This window comes from Heterodontus francisci, chromosome 20 (genome assembly GCF_036365525.1).
Source record: "Heterodontus francisci isolate sHetFra1 chromosome 20, sHetFra1.hap1, whole genome shotgun sequence".
Classification (NCBI taxonomy): domain Eukaryota; kingdom Metazoa; phylum Chordata; class Chondrichthyes; order Heterodontiformes; family Heterodontidae; genus Heterodontus; species Heterodontus francisci.
In genome coordinates, this window is record NC_090390.1 from 83,483,852 (window position 1) to 83,509,102 (window position 25,251).

Sequence of the window (25,251 nt, forward strand, 5' to 3'; positions counted from 1 at the left end):
AAGAGAAGCAGAGTTAACGTTTCGGGTCAGTGACCCTTCTTCGGAACTTAATGTTCGGATTTTTATGTTAATTTCCTCCCTCTCCAAACTCCATTCAACAAACACTGTCTAATACCTGGCCCCCAGTGAATAGAGACAGTTTGACAGGCTGATCGACCTTGGGGTGAATCGTAGCAGACCCTGACTCTTCCCATTTTAAGGTGGCAGAAATCAGGATGTGAGCCCCAGGGTAGACTTACCCTCTCCCTGTCCCAGTGTCACTGAGGTCAATTGTATCAGCTCCACTTAATGCACAGACTAGCCTTCGAACCTGGTCTCTTCTGCTCTGTAAGCTTCAGTATCACACAGGATGGTGCTATTAGCTGCTGAGCAATGTTGGGGGGAGGGCTAGCAGGAGCTGCAGGGGTTCATTCTGAATTTGGCTTCACATAATCTTCATCTCTGGATGCTCATGGAAACAAGCACTGACACCTGGTGGCCAAGGCAGTAATTTCAACCACTCAGTCAGCAACGTCCAGACCTGCAACCAACTACTTCAATTACACTTTCTCATATTTGATAATATATATACAAAATAAAGCCTTTCACATCCTCAGGACAGTCCCACAATACTGCACAGCCAGTGAAGCACTTTTTGAACTGTAGTTAATGTTGTAGGAACTGCAGCAGCCAGATTGCGCACAGCAAGCTCCCACAAACAGCAAAGTGATAATGAGCAGATCATCCGTTTTCTGTGATGTCGATTGGTGGATAAATATTGGCCAAGACACCGGGCAAAACTCCCCTGCTCTTCTTCAGAATAGTGGCTGTGGGATCTTTTAGATCCACCTGAGAGGGCAGACAGGGCCTTGGTTTAACATCTGATGTTATCTGTGACAGTGCAGCACTCCCTCAGTATTACACTGAGAGGGCCAATCTCGATTTTTGAACTCAATGCATTTCTGGAATGCGCTGCCTGAAAGGCTGATGGAAGCAGATTCAATAGTAACATTGAAAAGGGAATCGGATAAATCCTTGAAAAGGAGAAAATTTGCAGAGCTTTGGGGAAAAGAGGGACTAAGTGGACAGACAGCTTTCGAATCACATGTGGAGATATTAGGGCAGATGACCAAAAGTTCGGTCAAAGAAGGAGCATCTTAAAAGGAGAGAGAGGTGGAGACGTTTAGAGAGGGAATTCAAGACCTTATAGTCTTCACAGCTCCAGGCATGGCCACCAATGGTGGAGTGATTAAAAATCGGGGATGGCCAGAATTGAAGGAGCTCTGGGATCTCGGAAAGTTCTGGGGCTGAAGAAGGTGACAGAGATAGGTGTGGGGTGGGGCGGGATGAGGCCATGGAGGATTTGAGAACGAGGCTGAGTGTTTTAAAATGGAGGCATTGCTTAACTGTGGGCCAGTGTAGGTCAGTGAGCACAGGGGGATGTACGAACAGGACTTGATGCGAGTTAGGATGCAGGTCGTATTTTAGGACTTACTTGTGTCCCAGGCACGGATCACTGACGGGCTGGTCACAGCGAGGTCCCACCCAGCCAGACTCACAGTGGCAGACGGGGTCAGAGTCGATGTGAAGTTGGCAGATACCGTGGAGACAGACAATCTTCCTGCAGGGCTCACAGCCTGGTACCACGCCTGCCTTCATCTGAGTCTTGGTAAAATCCTGGAGCTCGTTATTGATGTACAGATTCTGGATACACCCGTGGAAGCTGGATCCATTCTGGATCTGCCAGAGCCGGAAAGCTGCGGAATTCTCGTCAACAGGCATCCCTGGGCACAGGGAACAGAGGGGACGGAAACACAACTGTTAAGAACAGGCACATTGCGAGCTGCTTCACAGGAGATTTAATCTGGACTCAACCAACTCAGTGAAACATATAAAATGTTGAGCGATCTTGATAAGGTCTGTTTTCCCCTGGCTGGAGAGTCTGGAACACAGGGTCACAGTCTCAGGGAGAAGCAGTTGGCCATGGAGGACTGAGATGAGGAGAAATTTCTTCACTCAGAGGGTTGTGAATCTTTGGAATTCTCGACCCCAGAGAGCTGTGAATTCTCAAGACATTCAGTATATTCAAGACTGAGATCGATAGATTTTTGGACCCTAAGGAAATTGAGGGATATGGGGAGTGGGCAGGAAAATGGAGTTGAGGTCAAGGATCAGCCATGATCTTACTGAATGGTGAATCAGATTGCAATGGTCTACTCCAGCCCCCGTTTCCTCCGTTATGAGCAGGGTTGGCCCCCCGCAAGGTGAAACTTGTCCCACTTCGCGCTACCGCCTATATTTTTTTTTATAAGGCCCGAGGGACATGTGAACAGGAGGAGGCCATTCAGCCATCAAGCCTGTTCCACCATTCAATGAGGTCACAGCCGATCTGTATCCCACCGTATTCCGTCCCGCCCCCGTGCTTCTGCTATCGGATGCCCGACACGTCCATCATTGTGATGCCTCGCCACCCTGCACCAATCAAATGAAGGCCAACCATTCAAGAATGCAGCCCACCACCACCCTCTGAAGGGGCAAGGAAGGGTGGGCAATAAATACTGAGCTTTCCAGCGACGTTCACATCCCACAAATGAATTAAATGAAAGAAGCCTCAGACTGGTCGGCACAGGTAGATTTTAAAGGGGTGACGAGGGATCTCAACGACAGGAATTCCAGGTGTGTTCGGGGGATCAGGTGTGAGGCAGCTTGGCTTGGCTTGGCTGCTTTCATCTTACCTCCGATGTAAAGTGGTGTTTCACGGTTGAGCGTAGATTGTTTGACGGAGCTCTCCATGCTCTTGGGGGTCCCACCATCGATGGAGAGATTCACCATCTGGTCCAAGGTCACAATCTCCACTGTGTGGAACTGTCCATCATTGATCGTCTCCAGGCTGTAGGATGCAGGATACACAGAAAGAACATTGTTGGCTGACCTTTCCCCTTCTCCTTCTCCGCATGCGAACTGACCAGTGGGTCAATAACCAGAGGCCATAGATTTAAAATCATTGGCAAATCAAGGTGTTAGCCATGTCCCAGTGGGTAGCACTCTCATCTCTGAGTTAGAAAATTGTGGCTTTAAATCCTACTCCAGAGTTTGAGCACAAAAATCCAAGCTGACGCTCCCAGTGCAGTACTGAGGGAGTGCCGCATTGTCGGAGGTGCCGTCATTTGGATGAGACTAAACCAAGGCCCCTCTCAGCTGCATATAAAAGATCCCACGGCACTCTTTCAAAGAACAGCAGGGAAGTTCTCCCGGGTGCCCTGGTCAATCAATCAACATGAGTAAAACCAGATTATCTGGTCATTATCACATTGCTGTTTGTGGGATCTTGCTGCGCGCAAATTGGCTGCTGCGTTTCCTACATTACAACAGTGGCTACACTTCAAAAGCACTTCATTGGCTGTAAAGTGCTTTGAGAGGTATGGTAGTTATGAAAGGTGCTATATAAATGCAAGTCTCTCTTTCTTTAAAAGATCCAGAGGAGATGTGAAGACATTTGTTCATTCAGAGATTTCGGGATCCGGCACACTCCACCTGAAAAGGTGGCGGAAGCTGATTCCATAAATAGTAGTAAAAGGGAGTGGGACAGGTACTTGAGGATGAGGAAGTTACCGGGTTATGGACAGAAAGCAGGGATGCGGGACTCAGCACAACTGCCCTTTCAAAGAACTAGCACAGACACAATAGACTGAATGGCCTCATTCTGTGCTGTACGATTCTATGACTCTAACTGCTTGTGACCGATACGACCTTGGGCAGTGATCCCTCTAGACTTTCTTTCTTGTGCATGACTTCACAGCTTAAAGGGAACAGTGACCTTGGGAGGATGTCAAGGCCTTGGAGAGGGTGCGGGGGAGGTTTACAGAATGGTACCAGTGAGGAGTGACTTCACTTAATGTGGAGAGAGTGGAGAAACTGGGATTGTTCATTTTAGAGCAGAGAAGGTTAATGGGAGACCACAATACAGATATTCAAATGATGAGGGATGTTCATAGAGCAAGCAGGCGCAAACTGTTTCCTCTGGCAGAAAGGTCGATAACCAGAGGACACAGATTTAAAATAATCAGCAAAAGAATGGGAGTGGAAAATGAGGAAAAATGTCTCCACCCCGAGTGTTGTTGAAATCAGGAATACTCTACCTGAAGGGGTGCTGGGGATCAGATTTCACAGCACCTGTCAAAGGTCAACTGGATTCCCATTCTTCAAATAATCCAGGTTTTACGCCCACCTGAGAGGGCAAACGGGGCCTTGGTTTAACGTCTCATCTGAAAGGAGGCACCTGTGACAGTGCAGCACTCCCTCAGTACTGGCACTAGGAGTGCCAAACTACATTTAGAACTCTTGCAGCAACTTGCCACCCACCATTTTTAATGGAGATAGGACATGACATGAGGAATAGATGAACACATCAGCTTCCTCCCAAAAGGCTCAGTTGGCAAAGGCAACACCCAGTGAGGAACCGTGACGTCTCCTATGACCTGCTAGCATTCACTGCCTGGGCTCACCTGTGCAGAATGGATGTTTGGACAAGATGCCAAGATTTGGAATGGGAAGCCAGCAAGGGGGGAGGAGGAGGAGGGGCAGGAGAGAAATTGGTGGAGAAGACAGGAGCCGACTGAATTACCCCCATCGAGGAGGGAGTATCCCAAACTCTCTCGGCCCCACTTTTCATTACCTGTAGATGGCGGAGCTTGGGTAACTGTCTGGATCATAGCTGACTCGCACATGACCCTGGTAAAGTTCGACTGCGATGTGGTCATTGTCTCCGTTGTAGAGAAGGATCCCATTATCTTCTGCAGTGGAGACCTGAGGAAACAAAAGTCCCCCACTTGTTATTAACAATCTTGTGTAGGGCATGCACTTCCTGTTGTCACAATTTTAGTCACGCTTTTCTATCAACATGAGAAATAGGAGCCATAGTAGGCCATTCATTGTTGGCCTTTATTGCAAGGGGGATGAGTATAAAAGTAGGGAAGTCTTGCTACAACCGTACAGGGCATTGGTGAGACCACAGCTAAAGTACTGCGGACAGTTTTGGTCTCCTTATTTAAGGAGGAACATAATTGCATTGGAGTCAGTTCAGAGAAAGTTCGCTAGGCTGATTCCTGGGATGAGGGGTTTGTCTTATGAGGAAAGGTTGAGCAGGTTGGACCTATATTCATTGGAGTTTAGAAGATTGAGAGGTGATTTTATTAAAATGTATAATATTCTGAGGGGGCTTGTCAGGGTAGATGCTAAGAGGATGTTTCCCCTCGTTGGGAAATCTAGGACTAGGACACAGTTTCAAATTAAGGGGTCTCCCATTTATGACAGATGAGGAGGAATTTCTTCTCTGAGGGTTGTTAGTGTTTGGAATTCTCTTCACCAGTGAGCAGTGGAGGCTGGGTCATTGAATATATTCAAGTCTGAGACAGATTTTTGATTGACGATGGGGGTCAAGGGTTATGGGGGCAGGCAGGAAAGTGGAATTAAGGCCACAATCAGATCAGCCATGATCTTATTGAATGGCGAAGCAGGCTCGAGGGGCTGAATGGCCTATTCCTGCTCCGATTTCTTATGTTTTTATTTTCAAACCTGCTCTGCCATTCATGGCTGATCTTCTATATCAACTCCATCTTCCTGCACTATCCCTATATCCCTTAATTCCCTTAGTATCTAAAAATCTCTCCACCTCAGCCTTCAATATACACAGCTCTCTGGGGTAGAGAATTCCAAAGGTTCACAAACCCCCTGAGTAAGAAGTTTCTCCCCGCTCAATCAAGGGCGGCACAGTGGCGCAGTAGACCACCGCAGCCTCACAGCTCCAGCGACCCGGGTTCAATTCTGGGTACTGCCTGTGTGGAGTTTGCAAGTTCTCCCTGTGTCTGCGTGGGTTTCCTCCGGGTGCTCCGGTTTCCTCCCACATGCCAAAGACTTGCGGGTTGATAGGTAAATTGGCTATTATAAATTGTCCCTAGTATAGGTAGATGGTAGGGAAATATAGACAGGTGGGGATGTGGTAGGGAATATGGGATTAGTGTAGGATTAGCATAAATGGGTGACCGATGGTCGGCACAGACTCGGTGGGCCGAAGGGCCTGTTTCAGTGCTGTATCTCTAAATAAATAAATGGACGAGTCCTTCTCCTGAGACTGTGCCCCCATGTCCTAGATTCCCCAGCCAGGGGAAACAGCCTCTCAGTGCCTATCGTTTCAGGCCCTCCAGGAATTTACACATTTCAATGAGATCGCTTCTCACTCTCCTCTTCACATTTACCTGCAGCGAGATGTTAGCGCGAGGCCAGTTCTTGAGCTCGGTGAACTGGAGGTAGGAGTCCCGATCCACAAAGTTGACGCTGACCAGCTTGTCACACCGTGCCCCTCCGAAGCCGGGCAGACACTGGCACAGAGTGCGGGCTCCAATGTTCACACACTGCCCGCCATTGAGGCAATCCTGCATTTGGCACTGGACAGGAGCTGGGGAGGCCTGGGAGGGGAGCTCACAGAAACGGCCACTGGAGGGAGACAGAGAGACACAGACAGAAATAGAGGGCACAGTACAGATAGGAGCTGATAAAGAACACAACATCGTCACAAACTACCCTTGCATTTGCTCAAATACTGCAATTTCCCTTCCGTTTGCTGGGATATCATCCCACAGACCCTCTCATAACTCACCCAAGTGTTCCTTTGTCACGTGTGAGCCTTAACATTGGCCGTTGATTGAGTTGCTCCTCCCTATCTCTAAACCTGAGCTTTGCTGCTCCATATCCTAACTCACATCAAGTCATTTTCATCCATCACCCTCTGCTCACTGACCTCCATTGGCTCCCAGTCAAAGAACGCCTCGATTTTTAAATTCTCATCCTCATGTTCAAATCCCTCCAGCCCCTACAACCCTCCCTATCTCTGTAACCTCCTCCAGCCCCTACAACCCTCCCTATCTCTGTAACCTCCTCCAGCCCCTACAACCCTCCCTATCTCTGTAACCTCCTCCAGCCCCTACAACCCTCCCTATCTCTGTAACCTCCTCCAGCCCCTACAACCCTCCCTATCTCTGTAACCTCCTCCAGCCCTACAACCTTCCAACATCTCAGTGCTCCTCCAAATCTGGCCTCTAGTGCATCCCCAATTTTAATCACTCCACTATTGGTGGCCGTGCCTCCAGCTGCCTGGGCCCTAAGCTCACAGAGTCAGAGATACAGCACGGAAACAGGCCCTTCGGCCCAACGAGTCTGTGCCGACCATCAACCACCCATTTATACTAATCCTACATTAATCCCGTTTCTCTCTCACATCCCCACCTTCCCTCAATTCTCCTACCACCTACCTACACTAGGGGCAATTTGTAATGGCCAATTTACCCATCAACCTGCAAGTCTTTGGCTGTGGGAGGAAACTGGAGCACCCGGAGAAAACCCGCGCAGACACAGGGAGAACTTGCAAACTCCGCACAGGCAGTACCCAGAATCGAACCCGGGTCGCTGGAGCTGTGAGGCTGCGGTGCTGACCACTGTAATTCTCTCTGAAAACCTCTCCGCTTCTCTCTCCTCCTTTAAGATACTCCTTAAAACCTACCTCTTTGACCAAGCTTTTGGTCACCTGTCCTAATATCTCCTTATGTGGCTCAGTGTCAAATTTTGTTTGATAATCGCTCCTGTGCAGCCTCTTGGAAAGTCTTACAGTAAAGGTGCTGATGATAAATCAACCTTTGTTCTGTTGTATGTTTCGGAAATTATGATTCATTCTCAGGATGTGAGCATCACTGGCAAGGTCAGCATTTATTGTCCATCCCTAATTGTCTCCTTGAGAAGATGGTGGTGAGATACAACTGAGAGGCTTGCTCGGAAATTTCACAGGGCATTTCAGAATCAACCACATTGCTGTGGGTCTGAATCACATGTAGGCCAGACCAGGTAAGGATGGCAGATTCCCTTCCTGAAAGGACATTAGTGAACCAGGTTTTTTTTTTAATGACAATCTCATAGCTTCATGGTCACTTTTACTGGTTTTTTATTTCCAGGTTTTTTTAAAAACTGAATTCGAATTGTCAACTGCCATGGTGGGATCTGAACTCTCGTTGTCTGGATCATTAGTCCAGTAACGTAACCATCGTACAATTGAGGCCACAGCAGGGATACTGGACAGTAGCCAGGAGCAGGATCCTCGGCCCTTGCTGGTCCAATTGAATCCTCCCCATTGCCAGCCCACAGCTCGGGACTGGCTAGTTTAACACACATTGCGGGCATCAAACCCTGGGCCTCCCTGTCTGTACCACTCAGCTGATCACTGGACACACGTTCTGAACCTGTGGGTCCTTCATCATGTGCGATCCTAGTGAGTGGAGAGGGCTATTCCACTGCAGGAGGAGTCACCTAATGTATGCACTGAGGCAGTTCCTGCAAGGACTGTGCATAGTGATCAGGAGCTGGCTGATATGTCCCACCTGGAGAATGTCATTTTTGGATGTCAGCTGATGTATCAAAGGCTGCCGACTGTAACTGTTTTATTAATATCTCTAATGTCATTACCTCCTCAAAGTATCATAGAGAGATCGAGCACTGAAACAGGCCCTTCGGCCCACTGAGTCTGTGCTGACCATCAACCACCCATTTATACTAATCCTACATTAATCCCATATTCCTACCACATCCCCACCTTCCCTCAATTCTCCGACTGCCTACCTACACTAGGAGCAATTTACAATGGCCAATTTACCTATCAACCTGCAAGTCTTTGGCTGTGGGAGGAAACCGGAGCACCTGGAGGAAACCCACGCGGTCACAGGGAGAACTTGCAAACTCCGCACAGGCAGTACCCAGAATCGAACCCGGGTCCCTGGAGCTGTGAGGCTGCGGTGCTAACCACTGCGCCACTGTGCCACCCTTCTGTGGTTCTGTAGGGGGTACTGAGACAGAAGGTTGTGGGTTCACATCCCACTCCAGAAACTTGAACCCACATTCCAGGCCGACACTCCCGGTGCAGTATTGAGGGAGTGCTGCACTGTCGAAGCTGCCGGTTTTTGGTTGAGACATTAAACCGGGGCCCTCGGCCCTCTCACACGCAAAAGATCCCACAGCACTATTCAAAGAAGATGAGGCTGGTTCTCCCTGGTGCCCTGATCAGTAGTTATTCTTCAACCAACATCACTAAAATAGATGAACTGATCATTCTCACCTTTCTGTTTGTGGGAGCTTGCTGTGCACAAATTGGCCGCCATGTTTCTTACATAACAGTGACTACACTTCAAAAGTATTTCATTGGCTGTAAAGCGCTGAGGTTGTGAAAGGCGCTATATAAATGCAAGTCTCTTTTCCAGACGGGTGCTGGTGACATACATTGTAAGAATCAGATGTCATTACATTGCACGACTCTGAGCTGGTGAAATGGTTGTCGTCACTCACCTGTAACCTGCCGAGCACAAACAGGTATAGCCATTGATTCCATCCATGCAGACACCATTCCCCTGACACTTGTGATCCTGACAGTTGTCAATGGGAACACTGCAGTTATCTCCAACATACCCGGAATTACACTCGCACCTACAAAACACGGCACCAGGATTACGTCAGGGGATTAGGATTGGGATGAGCTGGGACCCAGTGAAAAAATATAGGACCCAACCTCACACCTGCAATTTCCGACATGTTAGATACAGAGTAAAGATCCCTCTACATTGTCCCCATCAAATACTCCCAGGACAGGTACAGCACGGGGTTAGATACAGAGTAAATCTCCCTCTACACTGTCCCCATCAAACACTCCCTGGACAGGTACAGCACAGGGATTGGCTGGTCAATTTGGAGCACTTCCTGCCAGCAATCAGGGGGAGCAGCTGCACCTGTGCTGCAGCAACTGCAGAGTGGAGAGTGGAGACTGCAGCAACTGGGGAGAGAGACTGGAGAAAGGTGAATACAGAGTGGAGGGAAACCATCAAGGAAGGCTGCAATTTTTCTGGAAAGGTGGGTGTCAGGGCACCTGAAAGACTCTGAAGTTTAAACTGTTTGGGGGAGGGAGAAGAGGCCTGAAGACTCAGGGGTGGGGCAGCCAAATCCAGTAGGGGCCCCTGTGTTTGTATTGGTGTTTGCACACAGGGAGCTCCCTCCCCACCCCAACTGCCTGCTCGGGACAGCTGGAGTTGCCCGGGTGAAGACTGTCTTGTTAAAATCAGAAGAGGAGAGTACCGGGCGGCTCCAGCCGTCCCGGGCGAAGAAGCCTCCCCCAACTGGAAGACAACAAACAGTTTTGGACTAATTGTTATAAAGGTGCTCCAACTGGCAGTTGGAACAAACATCCTTTTCAGCCTTTCTCTCCCTTCCTCCACTCAGTCGCCTCAGTCACCTATCCTCCCCATTTCCTTTACCATCCTACCCCATCCTCCTCTACTCCCACTCCACCTTGTTTAAAGTTTGCTTTTTTTTAAAAATTGTGTAAATTTGTTTTGTTTCTTGGGGGTGGACGTAGCTCTTAGACCCCATGGCAAGCCCCTCTTCGCCGGTGGCGGGGCCTTCCCGTTCATATGCTGCTGCGGCTGCTGCAGCTGCACCTGTTGCCCCGTCACCTTTTGCTTTATTAACAACGAAGCATGGGGTCAAGAGCTACGTCCACCCGAACATGACTATAGAGGCATGCGTGAAAGCAATGGCCGAGGTTGTCGGCCCTTCGGCCATTGTTGCAGCCTCTAAAATGTACGGGAAGGCAGTGTTTTTCCTGAAGACCGAGCGGGCGGTGTCCCTGGCTCTGAGCAAGGGGCTCACCGTGGGCGGGACCTTTCTGCCAGTGGACCCCCTGGAGGCCACTGCGCAAAGGCTCATTTTATCCAATGTCCCACCCTTCATCCCTGGTGAGCTCCTCCTTCCCCACCTGCACCATCTGGGGGAGGTAAAGACGGGGCTCACCCCAGTCCCGCTCGGTCTTCGGGAGAACAGCCTCCGACACGTCTACTCCTTCCGCCGCCAGTTATTCATGCAGCTGGCGCGGGAGGAGGTGACAGAGGGCCACTTCAATGTAGAATTCCAGGGGACGGCCTACCGCGTCTTCTGGACCTTGGACGGGGTGCGGTGCCATGTCTGTAAGGGGGTGGGGCATGTTCGTAAGAACTGCCCCAACCTCCCGGCTGCCAACTCCAACTCAGCGGCCCAGGGTGGCGACGCTGCACCTCCTCCCACCCCCACTACACCACCACCAGATACCATTCAGTCGGTACCGGAGGCTGTGGTTTTCACGGCCTCCGGCAGGGAGGGGGGTGACCGTCCAAGTGGAAGGAAGGCGCGGAGGAGAAATAAACATCGAGAGGCGCGTCCCCTGGATATCGTGACACTACCCGAGCCTGAGCTCAGCCCAAGGCCCGATCTCGGGAAGTCAACTTGCCCCAGGGCTGGGCTCAGGCCCAGGGTGAATAAAAAAAAGGAGAGTGTGGAGGTGGAGGCCTCTGATGATATGGAGGTCTCTGAGCCTCCGCACACAACTGGGAAAAAGAGGAGAAGGCACCCCTCCACAGAGGTAACAAGGGGCCCTGAGGCGCAGGGCCCATCTGTTGGAGGGGAGCTGTCTCCTGTTTCGGGTCCCCAGGTTTCCCCTACCGCCACCACCAAGGCTGCAAAGTCCGGGCAGGTGCTCCCAATTCCTCAGGATGGAGGGAAGGGGATGGCCCCGGTACATGAGGCCCCTACTGAAGGAGTAAGTGGGGCCCTGCTTGTGGTGGGGGAGCCTGGGGAAGCCGCCCATTCTGCCACTGCTACTGGGTCGGGTGTCCTGAATGAAGGGGAGGGCGAGGCCCCAGAGGGTCGGGCCTCCCAGCCGGAGTCCACCACCAACCAGGAGACACCCGACCCAGTTATAACTGAGAATGCTGCCCCACCTGCTGGGCCTGTGGGTGCTGGCGGAGCGGGAGATAGCCTCCTCCCTCCGCCTCCAATCTCGGCTCCGGCTGGTTTCCCGGAGTCGGGAACTTCTGTCTCCCCTGGACCACTCATTGCCCTGGGGACGGAGGTGGAGGGGGGTCCTGAACCGCTGGTGCCTACAGGCTCCAGTTTCACAATAGAACCCAGAGAGGACTCCTCCGCCATCGATCCTGGGGGTGGGATCGTGACGGAGGCGGGACCAGCTGGCGCGGCCGGGACGTCCGCCCCACAGTGTGTGGTGGATGTGTCGGCCGCTGGCGGTGACGACCCGGAGGAGGATGGGGATTCGGTGCGGGGCACGGAGGATGATCTTGATTCCATCGCCAGTGAGGTGGTGGAGTCCCTCGTGCCTCCCACCGAATCTCCTCTCATCCCCACGGCGGAACTCCGGGATTTCCTCGCGGCTTGCAGGGGTTGCCGCAATAAAGTTCAGCTGGCCCTCGACCGTTGGTCGAATCTGGCGCTGATCATCCAGTCCGTCCGTGCCGCCCTTAAGATAGCGGGCAAGCGCGCGGACGTGAAACTGGTTGAGAGGCGCCGTTTTAATGTGTTCCTCAATGGGTTGCTGGGGGAGTGGAGGGCCAGGTGCACTTCCACTCCCTCCTCACAGTGAGCTGTTGGTGACGGGTTTTAAGTACCTTTGACATGAAGATAACCATAGCCAGCCTCAACATCAACGGCAGCAGAGGGGCTCACCGCAGATTTCACAATCTCTCAGTCCTTAGGGAAGGGAGATACGCGGTGAGCTTTCTGCAGGAAACCCACACCGTTCCGGGAGACGAAGCCACCTGGCTCCTGGAGTGGCAGGGTGGGGTCTACATGAGTCACCTCACCCCTATTTCTAGTGGGGTGGCTATCTTGTTGGCCCCGACTTTTCAGCCGGAGATCTTGGGGGTCAAGGAGCTAGTGCCGGGCCGCTTGCTCCACCTCGCCGTTCGCCTGGGTAGCGTGCCGCTCCACTTTGTGAACGTGTACGCGCCCAGGCCCGGCGCGTTGCAAGCGCGCTTCTTTGAAGAAGTGTCCGCTCTCTTGAGCTCCATCGATAGCGGCGAGTGCATCATCCTCGGGGGGGATTTTAACTGCACCCTCGAGGTGGGGGATCGCTCCGGTCCCCAGCGCGGCCAAGCGTCGGTGGAGAAGTTGAGGGGACTGATCAGCTCCCTTAACTTGGTGGACGTCTGGCGGAATCTCCATCCCGACTCCAGCGCCTTCACGTGGAGGTCTGGAGGAGGGGGGTCGCGAATCGACCGCCTCTACATTTCGCAGGCGTACGTCTCCCGCGTTTCGGCGGCCTCCATGCGGCTGGTGCCGTGCTCGGACCACCGCCTGGTGTGGGCGGAGTTCACTCCGCTCCGCACGCGGGCGGGGTCCGCGTACTGGCACTTTAACAACCGGCTGCTGGAGGACGTGCGATTTCGGGACTCGTTCTGTCGATTCTGGGCCGACTGGAGAAGGAAGCAGGGGGGCTTCCCCTCCTTGAGGCTATGGTGGGATGTGGGCAAGACTCACATCCGCGTCTTCTGTCAGGAGTACGCGAAGGGGTCGACCAAAAGGCGGGAAGCCGAGATCGGGCGCCTTGAGAGGGAGGTGCTCGACTTGGAATCCCGCCTCGGTCATGCCGTCGCGGACCCGGCCCTGTGGCAGGCGTACAAAGAGAAGAAGGGCGCGCTGAGGAACCTGCAGCTCATAGGGTCCCGAGGCGCGTACGTGAGGTCGCGGATCCAGATCCTGCAAGATTTGGACCGCGCCTCACCCTTCTTCTACTCGCTGGAAAAATGGCGGGGGGTCCGTAAGCAGCTCGTCGAGCTGCTGGCCGACGACGGATCCTCCATCACGGATCCGGAGGGAATGGGCCTCCTGGTCCGGACGTATTACAGTGCGTTGTTCTCTCCGGATCCGTCCAGTGAGGATGCGCGCAGAGTTTTGTGGGAGGACCTGCCGCAGGTCAGCCCGGAGGGCGCCGAAGGATTGGAGGCTCCGCTCACGTTGGCGGAGCTGACTGGCGCCCTCCACCAGCTCTCGAGGGGCAAATCCCCAGGGCTGGATGGGTTGACCGTGGAGTTCCTCAGGGCGTTCTGGGATGTCCTGGGGGACGATTACGCGGGGGTCCTGGGGGAAAGCCTGGCGACCGGGGAGATGCCCCTCTCGTGGCGCAGGGCGGTCATCGTCCTGCTGCCGAAGAGGGGCGATCTCCGCCTGCTTAAAAACTGGCGTCCGGTCTCCCTCCTCGGCACGGATTATAAGATCTTTGCCCGGGCTATGTCTACCCGCCTGGGCTCCGTGCTGGCCCACATGATCCACCCCGACCAGTCCTACACGGTCCCGGGCCGGTCCATCCAGGACAACATCCACCTGGTCCGGGACCTGATCCATCTTTCCCAGAGGACTGGTCAGTCGGTCGCCTTTCTCTCCCTCGATCAGGAGAAGGCGTTCGACAGGGTGGATCACGATTACCTTTTCGGGACTCTGCGCGCTTTCGGACTCGGGCCGCATTTCGTGGCCCGGGTCCGACTTTTATACGCCGCCGCAGAGTGTCTAATCAAGGTTAACGGGTCCTTGACGGCGCCCCTTCGATTTGGGAGAGGAGTGCGTCAGGGGTGCCCCATGTCCGGCCAATTGTATACCATCTGCGTGGAGCCCTTCCTGTGCCTGCTTCGCAGGAGGTTGACGGGATTGGCTCTGCGCGAGCCGGCCATGCGGGTCGTCCTCTCGGCTTACGCCGACGACGTGCTCCTCGCAATCACAGATCCCGTTGACTTGCGGAGGATGCGCGACTGCCAGCAGACCTTTTCTGCCGCGTCCTCCGCGAGGATCAATTGGGAGAAATGTTCCGGACTCCTGGTTGGTCAGTGGCGGGTGGACTCCCTGCCGGAGGAGATGACACCTTTTGCGTGGAGCACCACGCACCTCCTCTATCTGGGAGTCCACCTTAGCCCCGCTGAGGAAGCCTGGCCGGCAAACTGGCAGGAGTTGGAGGCGAAAGTCACCGCTCGGCTGGGGCGCTGGACAGGACTGCTCCGAGTGCTTTCCTACAGGGGCCGAGCGTTGGTCATAAACCAACTGGTGGCCTCCATGCTGTGGTACCGGTTGGTCACTTTGGCCCCGCCCCCTGTATTTGCCACCAAGATCCAGAAGAAACTCGTCGATTTCTTCTGGGGCAAGAGGAAACACTGGGTCTCTGCCGCAGTCCTGAGTCTCCCGATCGAGGAGGGCGGTCAGTTGCTGGTGTGCGTCCGCACCCAGGCTGCGACTCTCCGCCTTCGGACCCTGCAGAGATACCTGTACGTCGAGCGTCCTCCCAGATGGTGTGCGCTGGCGACGTATTTTTTCCGCCAGTGTCACTGCCTTCAAGACGACACGCAGCTCCCGGTGGAGTCCGTTAGCCGCGCCTCTCTGAGGGAGTTGCCTGTCTTTTACCGGGATCTTTTCCGAGTCTGGAACATGGTCGCTTCCAGTCAGGGCGCTCCCCCGCCGGCGGAGGAGAGCGCCTCGGCTGTCCGGGCGGCCGACTCCGGGGACGGTCCGGCGGGCGGAGGAGTAGCCGAAACCCCCGGGGCGCCCCTCACTGCGGGTGGCGAGGGGGCTCGGGAGTGCGGAGCGATCCCGGCCGAGCTGACCCCCGCTCGGCCGGAACTGCTCATCGGACCCAGGCCCCGAAACCCTCCTCGGGAGCCGGTCCCGCACAACCCGAGCCGCCTCTCGGAAATGCCCTCCGTGCCATTCCAATCGGCGCGGAGGGGTTTCCTGTACGGGCTGTTCCTGCACACTCTCCACTTCCTCGCCCTCGTCAGCCGGCCGGACACGCCCTGGCGGTCCGCGTTGCCATCTGGCGGCGAGGGGAAACCCCGATGGAGGTCTCTCTACGCGGGAGTCTTCCCCCTTTACATCGGGGACCTGGGGTGGAGGGTGCTGCACAGAGCAGTCCCGTGCAATAGGCTTTTAAGTAGGTTCACGGACTCCCAGGCCACCTGTACTTTCTGCGGCCTGGACGAGTCCGTGTTCCACATTTATACGGAGTGTGCGAGGTTGCAGCCCCTATTTGAGTATCTGAAGGGGCTGCTCCTCAAATTCTGGCTGCACTTCAGTCCCACGCTCCTGATCTTTGGGCACCCGGTGCGGAGGGGCTCGGGCCGGGAGGAGGATCTCCTCGTCGGTCTGCTCCTGGGCCTGGCCAAGGTGGCAATTCACAGGTCCAGGTTGCGGGCCGTCGGGGGGTCCGTCCTCCCCGATTGCCTGCCCCTCTTCCGCGGTTACGTTCGCGCCCGGGTGTCCCTGGAAAAGGAGCATGCGGTGTCCGCCGGTACGCTTGAGGCCTTCCGCGACCGGTGGGCACCGCAGGGACTGGAGTGCATCGTCGATGCCGAGAATGGCATTTTAATTTGAGTTTTTTTGTTTATTTATCTGTTTTAATAAAGTTATTTTAAAACTGTAAATATGTACATAAAGGGGGCCTGAGGGATAAAGGCCCCCTCGATGTGAAAAATATAAAAGGGGCCTGGGTTATAAAGGTCACCTTGGAAAAAAAAAAATAAAAAAAAAAAAAAACTGGATTGGCTGCTGCCAAAAAAAAAAAAAAAAACGGGGTTAGATACAGAGTAAATCTCCCTCTACACTGTCCCCATCAAACACTCCCCAGGACAGGTACAGCACGGGGTTAGATACAGAGTAAAGCTCCCTCTACACTGTCCCCCATCAAACACTCCCCAGGACAGGTACAGTACGGGGTTAGATACTGAGTAAAGCTCCCTCTACATTGTCCCATCAAACACTCCACAGGACAGGTACAGTACGGGTGTTAGATACAGAGTAAAAAAAAAAGAAAAAAAAAAAAACGGGGATTGCCTGCCGAAAAAAAAAAAAAAACGGGGTTAGATACAGAGTAAAGCTCCCTCTACACTGTCCCCATCAAACACTCCCAGGACAGGTCCAGCACTGGGATTGGCTGCCCACTGATTTGGGAGCCTGAGTGCATCAACGAGGTGCAGCTGACAGTGCTGGTGGCAGTTGGAGGTTGCAGAGGTGGAGAGAGGAGCTGCACTGAGCAAGGGAGAGCTTCTACAAACAAGCAGAGGAAAACTCCAACAACAATCACCTTTAAAAGAGAAGAAAGTGACATTCTTTTTTTGTTGGAAACAAGGCTTTGTCTGGAGGTGGGTGCTGAACACCAGTAATTTACTTTAGACTGTTGGGGGAGGAACAAGTGGCTGGAACAACAAGGGGTGGGGCTGCCAATTCAACAGGAATCTGTGCTGCTGCAAAAGCACACAGGAAAGCTCCCTCCCCACCCCAATTGCCAAGCCTGGGTCAGCTGAAGCTGCCCAGCTAAACAGACGGAAGGGGATAGATAGTGCCTGGGCAGCTTCAGCTGACCCAGGTGAAGACGACTCCCCCAACCAGAAGACCGGAAGACCAACTTCAAAGACTGTTTTAAGTGTACTGTGAGCACCACCTCCAGAAAGCAAGTCATCCCTTCCAGCCTGCCTTTGCCTCTCCTCTATTACCTCAGCCTCTCCACTAACCTGTTGTTTGTTTGTTTGTCTTTTCAAATTTTTCTGTGAATCTGTTATTAGTGTGCAAGTCCACAATTTGGGGTGGGTTTAGCTCTTGGACCCATGGCAAGCCCTTCATCACCGGTGGCGGGGCCCTCTACTACCTACGCAGCTGCAGCTTCTGTGGCTGCCCACGTGGCCCCGACACCCTTTAAATTATTGACATGCAGCCATGGGGTGAAGAGCTATCCCCACCCCAACATGTCTATTGAGGCCTGCGTTAAGGCAATGGCCGTGGTTGTCGGCCCCTCGGCCATTGTTGCGGCCTCAAAGATGTATGGGAAGGCTGTGTTCTTTTTGAAGACCGAGCGGGCGGTGTCCCTGGCCCTGAGTAAAGGGCTCACTGTGGGGGGGACCTTCCTGCCAGTGGACCCTCTGGGGGCCACTGCGCATCGGATAATGTTGTCCAACGTCCCACCCTTCATTCCCAGTGAGCTCCTCCTCCCCCACCTGCACCATCTGGGGGAGGTGAGGTCGGGGATCACCCCAGTCCGGCTTGGTCTTCGGGAGCACAGCCTCCAACATGTCTACTCCTTCCGCCGCCAGTTATTTATGCAGCTGGCGCGGGAGGAGGACACGGAGGGCCAATTTAATGTGGAGTTCCAGGGGACGGCCTACCGCGTCTTTTGGACATCGGACGGGGCGCGGTGCCACGTCTGCAAGGGGGTGGGGCATGTTCGGAAGAGCTGCCCCAACCTCCCGGCCGCCAGCTCCACCTCGGCGGCCCAGAGTGGTTCCACAGCACCTCCTCCCACTCCCCCCGCACATCCAACAGACACCGCTCAGTCGGTTCCGGAGGCTGTGGTTTTCACAGCCTCTGGCGGGGAGGGGAGCGTCCGTCCGAGCGGAAGGAAGACGCGGGGAAAAAAGAAACATCGTGAGGCGCGTCCCCTGGACACTTTGACTCAACCCGAGCCTGAGCTCAGCCCAAAGCCCATTCCCATGGAATCCACCTGTCCCAGGGCTGGGCTCAGGCCCAGGGTGACTAAAAAAGGGAAAAAGGGTGCGGAGGCGGAGGCCTCTGATGACATGGAGGTCTCTGAGTCTCCGCGCTCAAGTGCGAAAAAGAGGAGAAGGCACCCCTCCACAGAAATAACACAGGGCCCTGAGGTGCAGGGCCCATCTGTTGGAGGGGAGCTGCCTCCTGTTTCTGGTCCTCAGGTGCCCCCTACCGCCACCACCAAGGCTGCAAAGTCCGGGCAGGTGCTCCCTATTCCTCAGGATGGAGGGGAGGGGATGGCCCCGGTACGTGAGGCCCCTCCTGAAGGAGTAAGTGGGGCCCTGCTTGTGGTGGGGGAGCCTGGGGAAACCGCCCATTCCGCCACTGCTACTGGGTCGGGTGTCCTGAATGAAGGGGAGGGCGAGGCCCCAGAGGGTCGGGCCTCCCAGCCGGAGTCCACCACCAACCAGGAGACACCCGACCCAGTTATAACTGAGAATGCTGCCCCATCTGCTGGGCCTGTGGGTGCTGGCGGAGCGGGAGATGGCCTCCTCTCGCCGCCTCCAGTCTCGGCTCCGGCTGGTTTCCCGGAGTCCGGAACTTCTGTCTCCCCTGGACCAGTCATTGGCCTGGGGATGGAGGTGGAGGGGGGTCCTGAACCGCTGGTGCCTACAGGCTCCAGTTTCACAATAGAACCCAGAGAGGACTCCTCCGCCATCGATCCTGGGGGTGGGATCGTGACGGAGGCGGGACCAGCTGGCGCGGCCGGGACGTCCGCCCCACAGTGTGTGGTGGATGTGTCGGCCGCTGGCGGTGACGACCCGGAGGAGGATGGGGATTCGGTGCGGGGCACGGAGGATGATCTTGATTCCATCGCCAGTGAGGTGGTGGAGTCCCTCGTGCCTCCCACCGAATCTCCTCTCATCCCCACGGCGGAACTCCGGGATTTCCTCGCGGCTTGCAGAGGTTGCCGCAATAAAGTTCAGCTGGCCCTCGACCGTTGGTCGAATCTGGCGCTGATCATCCAGTCCGTCCGTGCCGCCCTTAAGATAGCGGGCAAGCGCGCGGACGTGAAACTGGTTGAGAGGCGCCGTTTTAATGTGTTCCTCAATGGGTTGCTGGGGGAGTGGAGGGCCAGGTGCACTTCCACTCCCTCCTCACAGTGAGCTGTTGGTGACGGGTTTTACGTACCTTTGACATGAAGATAACCATAGCCAGCCTCAACATCAACGGCAGCAGAGGGGCTCACCGCAGATTTCACAATCTCTCAGTCCTTAGGGAAGGGAGATACGCGGTGAGCTTTCTGCAGGAAACCCACACCGTTCCGGGAGACGAAGCCACCTGGCTCCTGGAGTGGCAGGGTGGGGTCTACATGAGTCACCTCACCCCTATTTCTAGTGGGGTGGCTATCTTGTTGGCCCCGACTTTTCAGCCGGAGATCTTGGGGGTCAAGGAGCTAGTGCCGGGCCGCTTGCTCCACCTCGCCGTTCGCCTGGGTAGCGTGCCGCTCCACTTTGTGAACGTGTACGCGCCCAGGCCCGGCGCTTTGCAAGCGCGCTTCTTTGAAGAAGTGTCCGCTCTCTTGAGCTCCATCGATAGCGGCGAGTGCATCATCCTCGGGGGGGATTTTAACTGCACCCTCGAGGTGGGGGATCGCTCCGGTCCCCAGCGCGGCCAAGCGTCGGTGGAGAAGTTGAGGGGACTGATCAGCTCCCTTAACTTGGTGGACGTCTGGCGGAATCTCCATCCCGACTCCAGCGCCTTCACGTGGAGGTCTGGAGGAGGGGGGTCGCGAATCGACCGCCTCTACATTTCGCAGGCGTACGTCTCCCGTGTCTCGGCGGCCTCCATGCGGCTGGTGCCGTGCTCGGACCACCACCTGGTGTGGCCGGAGTTCACTCCGCTCCGCACGCGGGCGGGGTCCGCGTACTGGCACTTTAACAACCGGCTGCTGGAGGACGTGCGATTTCGGGACTCGTTCTGTCGATTCTGGGCCGACTGGAGAAGGAAGCAGGGGGGCTTCCCCTCCTTGAGGCTATGGTGGGATGTGGGCAAGACTCACATCCGTGTCTTCTGTCAGGAGTACGCGAAGGGGTCGACCAAGAGGCGGGAGGCCGAGATCGGGCGCCTAGAGAGGGAGGTGCTCGACTTGGAATCCCGCCTCGGTCATGCCGTCGCGGACCCGGCCCTGTGGCAGGCGTACAAAGAGAAGAAGGGCGCGCTGAGGAACCTGCAGCTCATAGGGTCCCGAGGCGCGTACGTGAGGTCGCGGATCCAGATCCTGGAAGATTTGGACCGCGCCTCACCCTTCTTCTACTCGCTGGAAAAATGGCGGGGGGTCCGTAAGCAGCTCGTCGAGCTGCTGGCCGACGACGGATCCTCCATCACGGATCCGGAGGGAATGGGCCTCCTGGTCCGGACGTATTACAGTGCGTTGTTCTCTCCGGATCCGTCCAGCGAGGATGCGCGCAGAGTTTTGTGGGAGGACCTGCCGCAGGTCAGCCCGGAGGGCGCCGAAGGATTGGAGGCTCCGCTCACGTTGGCGGAGCTGACTGGCGCCCTCCACCAGCTCTCGAGGGGCAAATCCCCAGGGCTGGATGGGTTGACCGTGGAGTTCCTCAGGGCGTTCTGGGACGTCCTGGGGGACGATTACGCGCGGGTCCTGGGGGAAAGCCTGGCGACCGGGGAGATGCCCCTCTCGTGGCGCAGGGCGGTCATCGTCCTGCTGCCGAAGAGGGGCGATCTCCGCCTGCTTAAAAACTGGCGTCCGGTCTCCCTCCTCAGCACGGATTATAAGATCTTTGCCCGGGCTATGTCTACCCGCCTGGGCTCCGTGCTGGCCCACATGATCCACCCCGACCAGTCCTACACGGTCCCGGGCCGGTCCATCCAGGACAACATCCACCTGGTCCGGGACCTGATCCATCTTTCCCAGAGGACTGGTCAGTCGGTCGCCTTTCTCTCCCTCGATCAGGAGAAGGCGTTCGACAGGGTGGATCACGAATACCTTTTCGGGACTCTGCGCGCTTTCGGACTCGGGCCGCATTTCGTGGCCCGGGTCCGACTTTTATACGCCGCCGCAGAGTGTCTAGTCAAAGTTAACGGGTCCTTGACGGCGCCCCTTCGATTTGGGAGAGGAGTGCGTCAGGGGTGCCCCATGTCCGGCCAATTGTATACCATCTGCGTGGAGCCCTTCCTGTGCCTGCTTCGCAGGAGGTTGACGGGATTGGCTCTGCGCGAGCCGGCCATGCGGGTCGTCCTCTCGGCTTACGCCGACGACGTGCTCCTCGCAATCACAGATCCCGTTGACTTGCGGAGGATGCGCGACTGCCAGCAGACCTTTTCTGCCGCGTCCTCCGCGAGGATCAATTGGGAGAAATGTTCCGGACTCCTGGTTGGTCAGTGGCGGGTGGACTCCCTGCCGGAGGAGATGACACCTTTTGCGTGGAGCACCACGCACCTCCTCTATCTGGGAGTCCACCTTAGCCCCGCTGAGGAAGCCTGGCCGGCAAACTGGCAGGAGTTGGAGGCGAAAGTCACCGCTCGGCTGGGGCGCTGGACAGGACTGCTCCGAGTGCTTTCCTACAGGGGCCGAGCATTGGTCATAAACCAACTGGTGGCCTCCATGCTGTGGTACCGGTTGGTCACTTTGGCCCCGCCCCCTGTATTTGCCACCAAGATGCAGAAGAAACTCGTCGATTTCTTCTGGGGCAAGAGGAAACACTGGGTCTCTGCCGCGGTCCTGAGTCTCCCGATCGAGGAGGGCGGTCAGTCGCTGGTGTGCGTCCGCACCCAGGCTGCGACTCTCCGCCTTCGGACCCTGCAGAGATACCTGTACGTCGAGCGTCCTCCCAGATGGTGTGCGCTGGCGACGTATTTTTTCCGCCAGTGTCACTGCCTTCAAGACGACACGCAGCTCCCGGTGGAGTCCGTTAGCCGCGCCTCTCTGAGGGAGTTGCCTGTCTTTTACCGGGATCTTTTCCGAGTCTGGAACATGGTCGCCTCCAGTCAGGGCGCTCCCCCGCCGGCGGAGGAGAGCGCCTCGGCTGTCCGGGCGGCCGACTCCGGGGACGGTCCGGCGGGCGGAGGAGTAGCCGAAACCCCCGGGGCGCCCCTCACTGCGGGTGGCGAGGGGGCTCGGGAGTGCGGAGCGATCCCGGCCGAGCTGACTCCCGCTCGGCCGGAACTGCTCATCGGACCCAGGCCCCGAAACCCTCCTCGGGAGCCGGTCCCGCACAACCCGAGCCGCCTCTCGGAAATGCCCTCCGTGCCATTCCAATCGGCGCGGAGGGGTTTCCTGTACGGGCTGCTCCTGCACACTCTCCACTTCCTCGCCCTCGTCAGCCGGCCGGACACGCCCTGGCGGTCCGCGTTGCCATCTGGCGGCGAGGGGAAACCCCGATGGAGGTCTCTCTACGCGGGAGTCTTCCCCCTTTACATCGGGGACCTGGGGTGGAGGGTGCTGCACAGAGCAGTCCCGTGCAATAGGCTTTTAAGTAGGTTCACGGACTCCCAGGCCAGCTGTACTTTCTGCGGCCTGGACGAGTCCGTGTTCCACGTTTATACGGAGTGTGCGAGGTTGCAGCCCCTATTTGAGTATCTGAAGGGGCTGCTCCTCAAATTCTGGCTGCACTTCAGTCCCACGCTCCTGATCTTTGGGCACCCGGTGCGGAGGGGCTTGGGCCGGGAGGAGGATCTCCTCGTCGGTCTGCTCCTGGGCCTGGCCAAGGTGGCAATTCACAGGTCCAGGTTGCGGGCCGTCGGGGGTTCCGTCCTCCCCGATTGCCTGCCCCTCTTCCGCGGTTACATTCGCGCCCGGGTGTCCCTGGAGAAGGAGCATGCGGTGTCCGGCGGTACGCTTGAGGCCTTCCGCGACCGGTGGGCACCGCAGGGACTGGAGTGCATTGTCGACGCCGAGAATGGCATTTTAATTTGAGTTTTTCGTTTATTTATCTGGTTTTAAATAAAGTTATTTAAAAAAAAAATGTAAATATGTATATAAAGGGGGCCTGAGGAATAAAGGCCCTCTCAACATGAAAATATAAAAGGGGCCTGGGGTATAAAGGCCACCTTAAAAAGAAAAAAAAAAAAAACAGGGTTAGATACAGAGTAAAGTTCCCTCTGCACTGTCCCCATCAAACACTCCCAGGACAGGTACAGTACGGGGGTTAGATACAGAGTAAAGCTCCCTCGACACTGTCCCCCATCAAAAAAAAACGGGGTTAGATACAGAGTAAAGCTCCCTCTACACTGTCCACATCAAACACTCCCAGGACAGGTACCTGCGCGGGTTACCAAAGTTCTTGGAAGGACTGGTTCCCAGGGACAGTGTACTCAGGTCCGTGTAGAATTTATGGATGATAGCAACCGTTCCATCATTCGAAACGTGAAAGGACCAGTCCGTGAGGGAGATGTGCTCACACTTTTGCAGTCTGAGCGTGAAACAAGACGATTATGATAACAAATCTACAAAACTGATGCCAACTGAAGCCTCTATCTAAATAACTGGTTGCGGACAATTACACAACTTTTTTTGACAAACTGGAACAATAAACGGCTAATAATGAAAAAAAAATGGGATTGGCTGGGCAATTTGGGAAGCACTTCCTGTCTGCAACCAGGGGGAGCAGCTGCACCTGCAACTGGAGTGCAGTAACTGGAGTGGAGACAGCAGCATTTACAACTTTAACTGTGGAACTGTTGTACTTTATTCAAGGACAAAGGTGACCTGCAAGTCATTTTGGAGAGGTGGGTGTTGGAGCACCAGAGAACTGTTTGTTGTTTGGACTGTTGGGGGAGGGAGGAGGCACCAGAAGATCCAGGGGTGGGGCTGCCAAATTCTAAAGGGAGCTCCTGTATTTGCTCTTGTGTTTATCTTCCATCCTGCACAAAAGGGGCTCCCTCCCCACCCCAAACTGTGTGGCTTGGGACGGCTGGAGCTGCCCGGCTGAAGACAATCTTTATCGAACAGAAGAAAAAGGAGAGAACCGGGCGGCTCTAGCCGACCCGGGCGAAAAGCCCTACCCTAACTGGAAGACTGAAGTGTGGACTCTGCAGCAAGGTGCTCCAACCACCAATTGAACAGTAACGTCCTCGCAGGCCTTCTCTCCCTTTCATCACTCGGCCACCTATCCCCTATCCTCTCCTTGTCCTTTTAAGCCCTATCCTCCTCTACTCCCATTCCCCCCCCCCAACCCCCATCATATTGCTTGTGTTTAAGAGAAAACTGTTCTCTGCTTTGTTTCTTGGGGTTAGGCGTGGCTCTGCGACCCCATGCCAGCCCCTCTTCACCGGTGGCGGGGCCTTCACGCACGTATGCTGCTGCAGCTGTACGTCCTGTTGCCCCGTCACCGTTTGACCTGATAATATCGAAGCATGGGGTCAAGAGCTACGTCCACCCAAATATGTCAATAGAGGTACGCGTGAAGGCAATGGCTGAGGTTGTCGGCCCTTCGGCCACTGTTGCTGCCTCAATAGTGTAAGGGAAGGCGGTGTTTTTCCTGAAGACCGAGCGGGCGGTGTCCCTGGCCCAGAACAAGGGGCTCACCGTGGGCGGGACCTTTCTGCCAGTGGACCCCCTGGAGGCCACTGCGCAATGGGTCATTCTGACGGATGTCCCACCCTTCATTCCTGGTGAGCTCCTCCTTCCCTACCAGCACCATCTGGGGGAGGTAAAGACAGGGCTCACCCCAATCCCGCTCGGTCTTCGGGAGAACAGCCTCCGACATGTGTACTCCTTCCGCCGCCAGTTATTTATGCAGCTGGCGCGGGAGGAGGTTACAGAGGGCCACTTCAATGTGGAGTTCCAGGGGACGGCCTACCGCGTCTTCTGGACCTTGGACAGGGTGCGGTGCCATGTCTGCAAGGGGGTGGGGCATGTTCGTAAGAACTGCCCCAACCTCC

The 25,251-nt window shown here is 55.3% G+C and overlaps 1 protein-coding gene and 1 pseudogene across 5 annotated transcripts in view; one reads left to right on the forward strand and one right to left on the reverse strand.

Moving 5' to 3' along the window:
• LOC137380790 (slit homolog 1 protein-like) overlaps positions 1-25,251 on the reverse strand; it is a 382,190-nt gene that overhangs the window by 62,228 nt on the left and 294,711 nt on the right. For 4 of the 5 annotated variants that reach the window (XM_068053147.1, XM_068053145.1, XM_068053144.1 and 1 more), the window contains 5 exons: positions 9,361-9,498; positions 6,234-6,471; positions 4,655-4,785; positions 2,715-2,869; positions 1,475-1,763 (listed from right to left, as the gene is read on the reverse strand). In XM_068053147.1, the coding sequence (XP_067909248.1) occupies positions 1,475-1,763; positions 2,715-2,869; positions 4,655-4,785; positions 6,234-6,471; positions 9,361-9,498 (951 nt within the window). The remainder of the gene's footprint in view (positions 1-1,474; positions 1,764-2,714; positions 2,870-4,654; positions 4,786-6,233; positions 6,472-9,360; positions 9,499-25,251) is intronic. The other variant, XM_068053146.1, reaches the window with a different exon arrangement.
• On the forward strand, positions 9,544-23,835 carry LOC137380991 (small ribosomal subunit protein eS28 pseudogene; annotated as a pseudogene).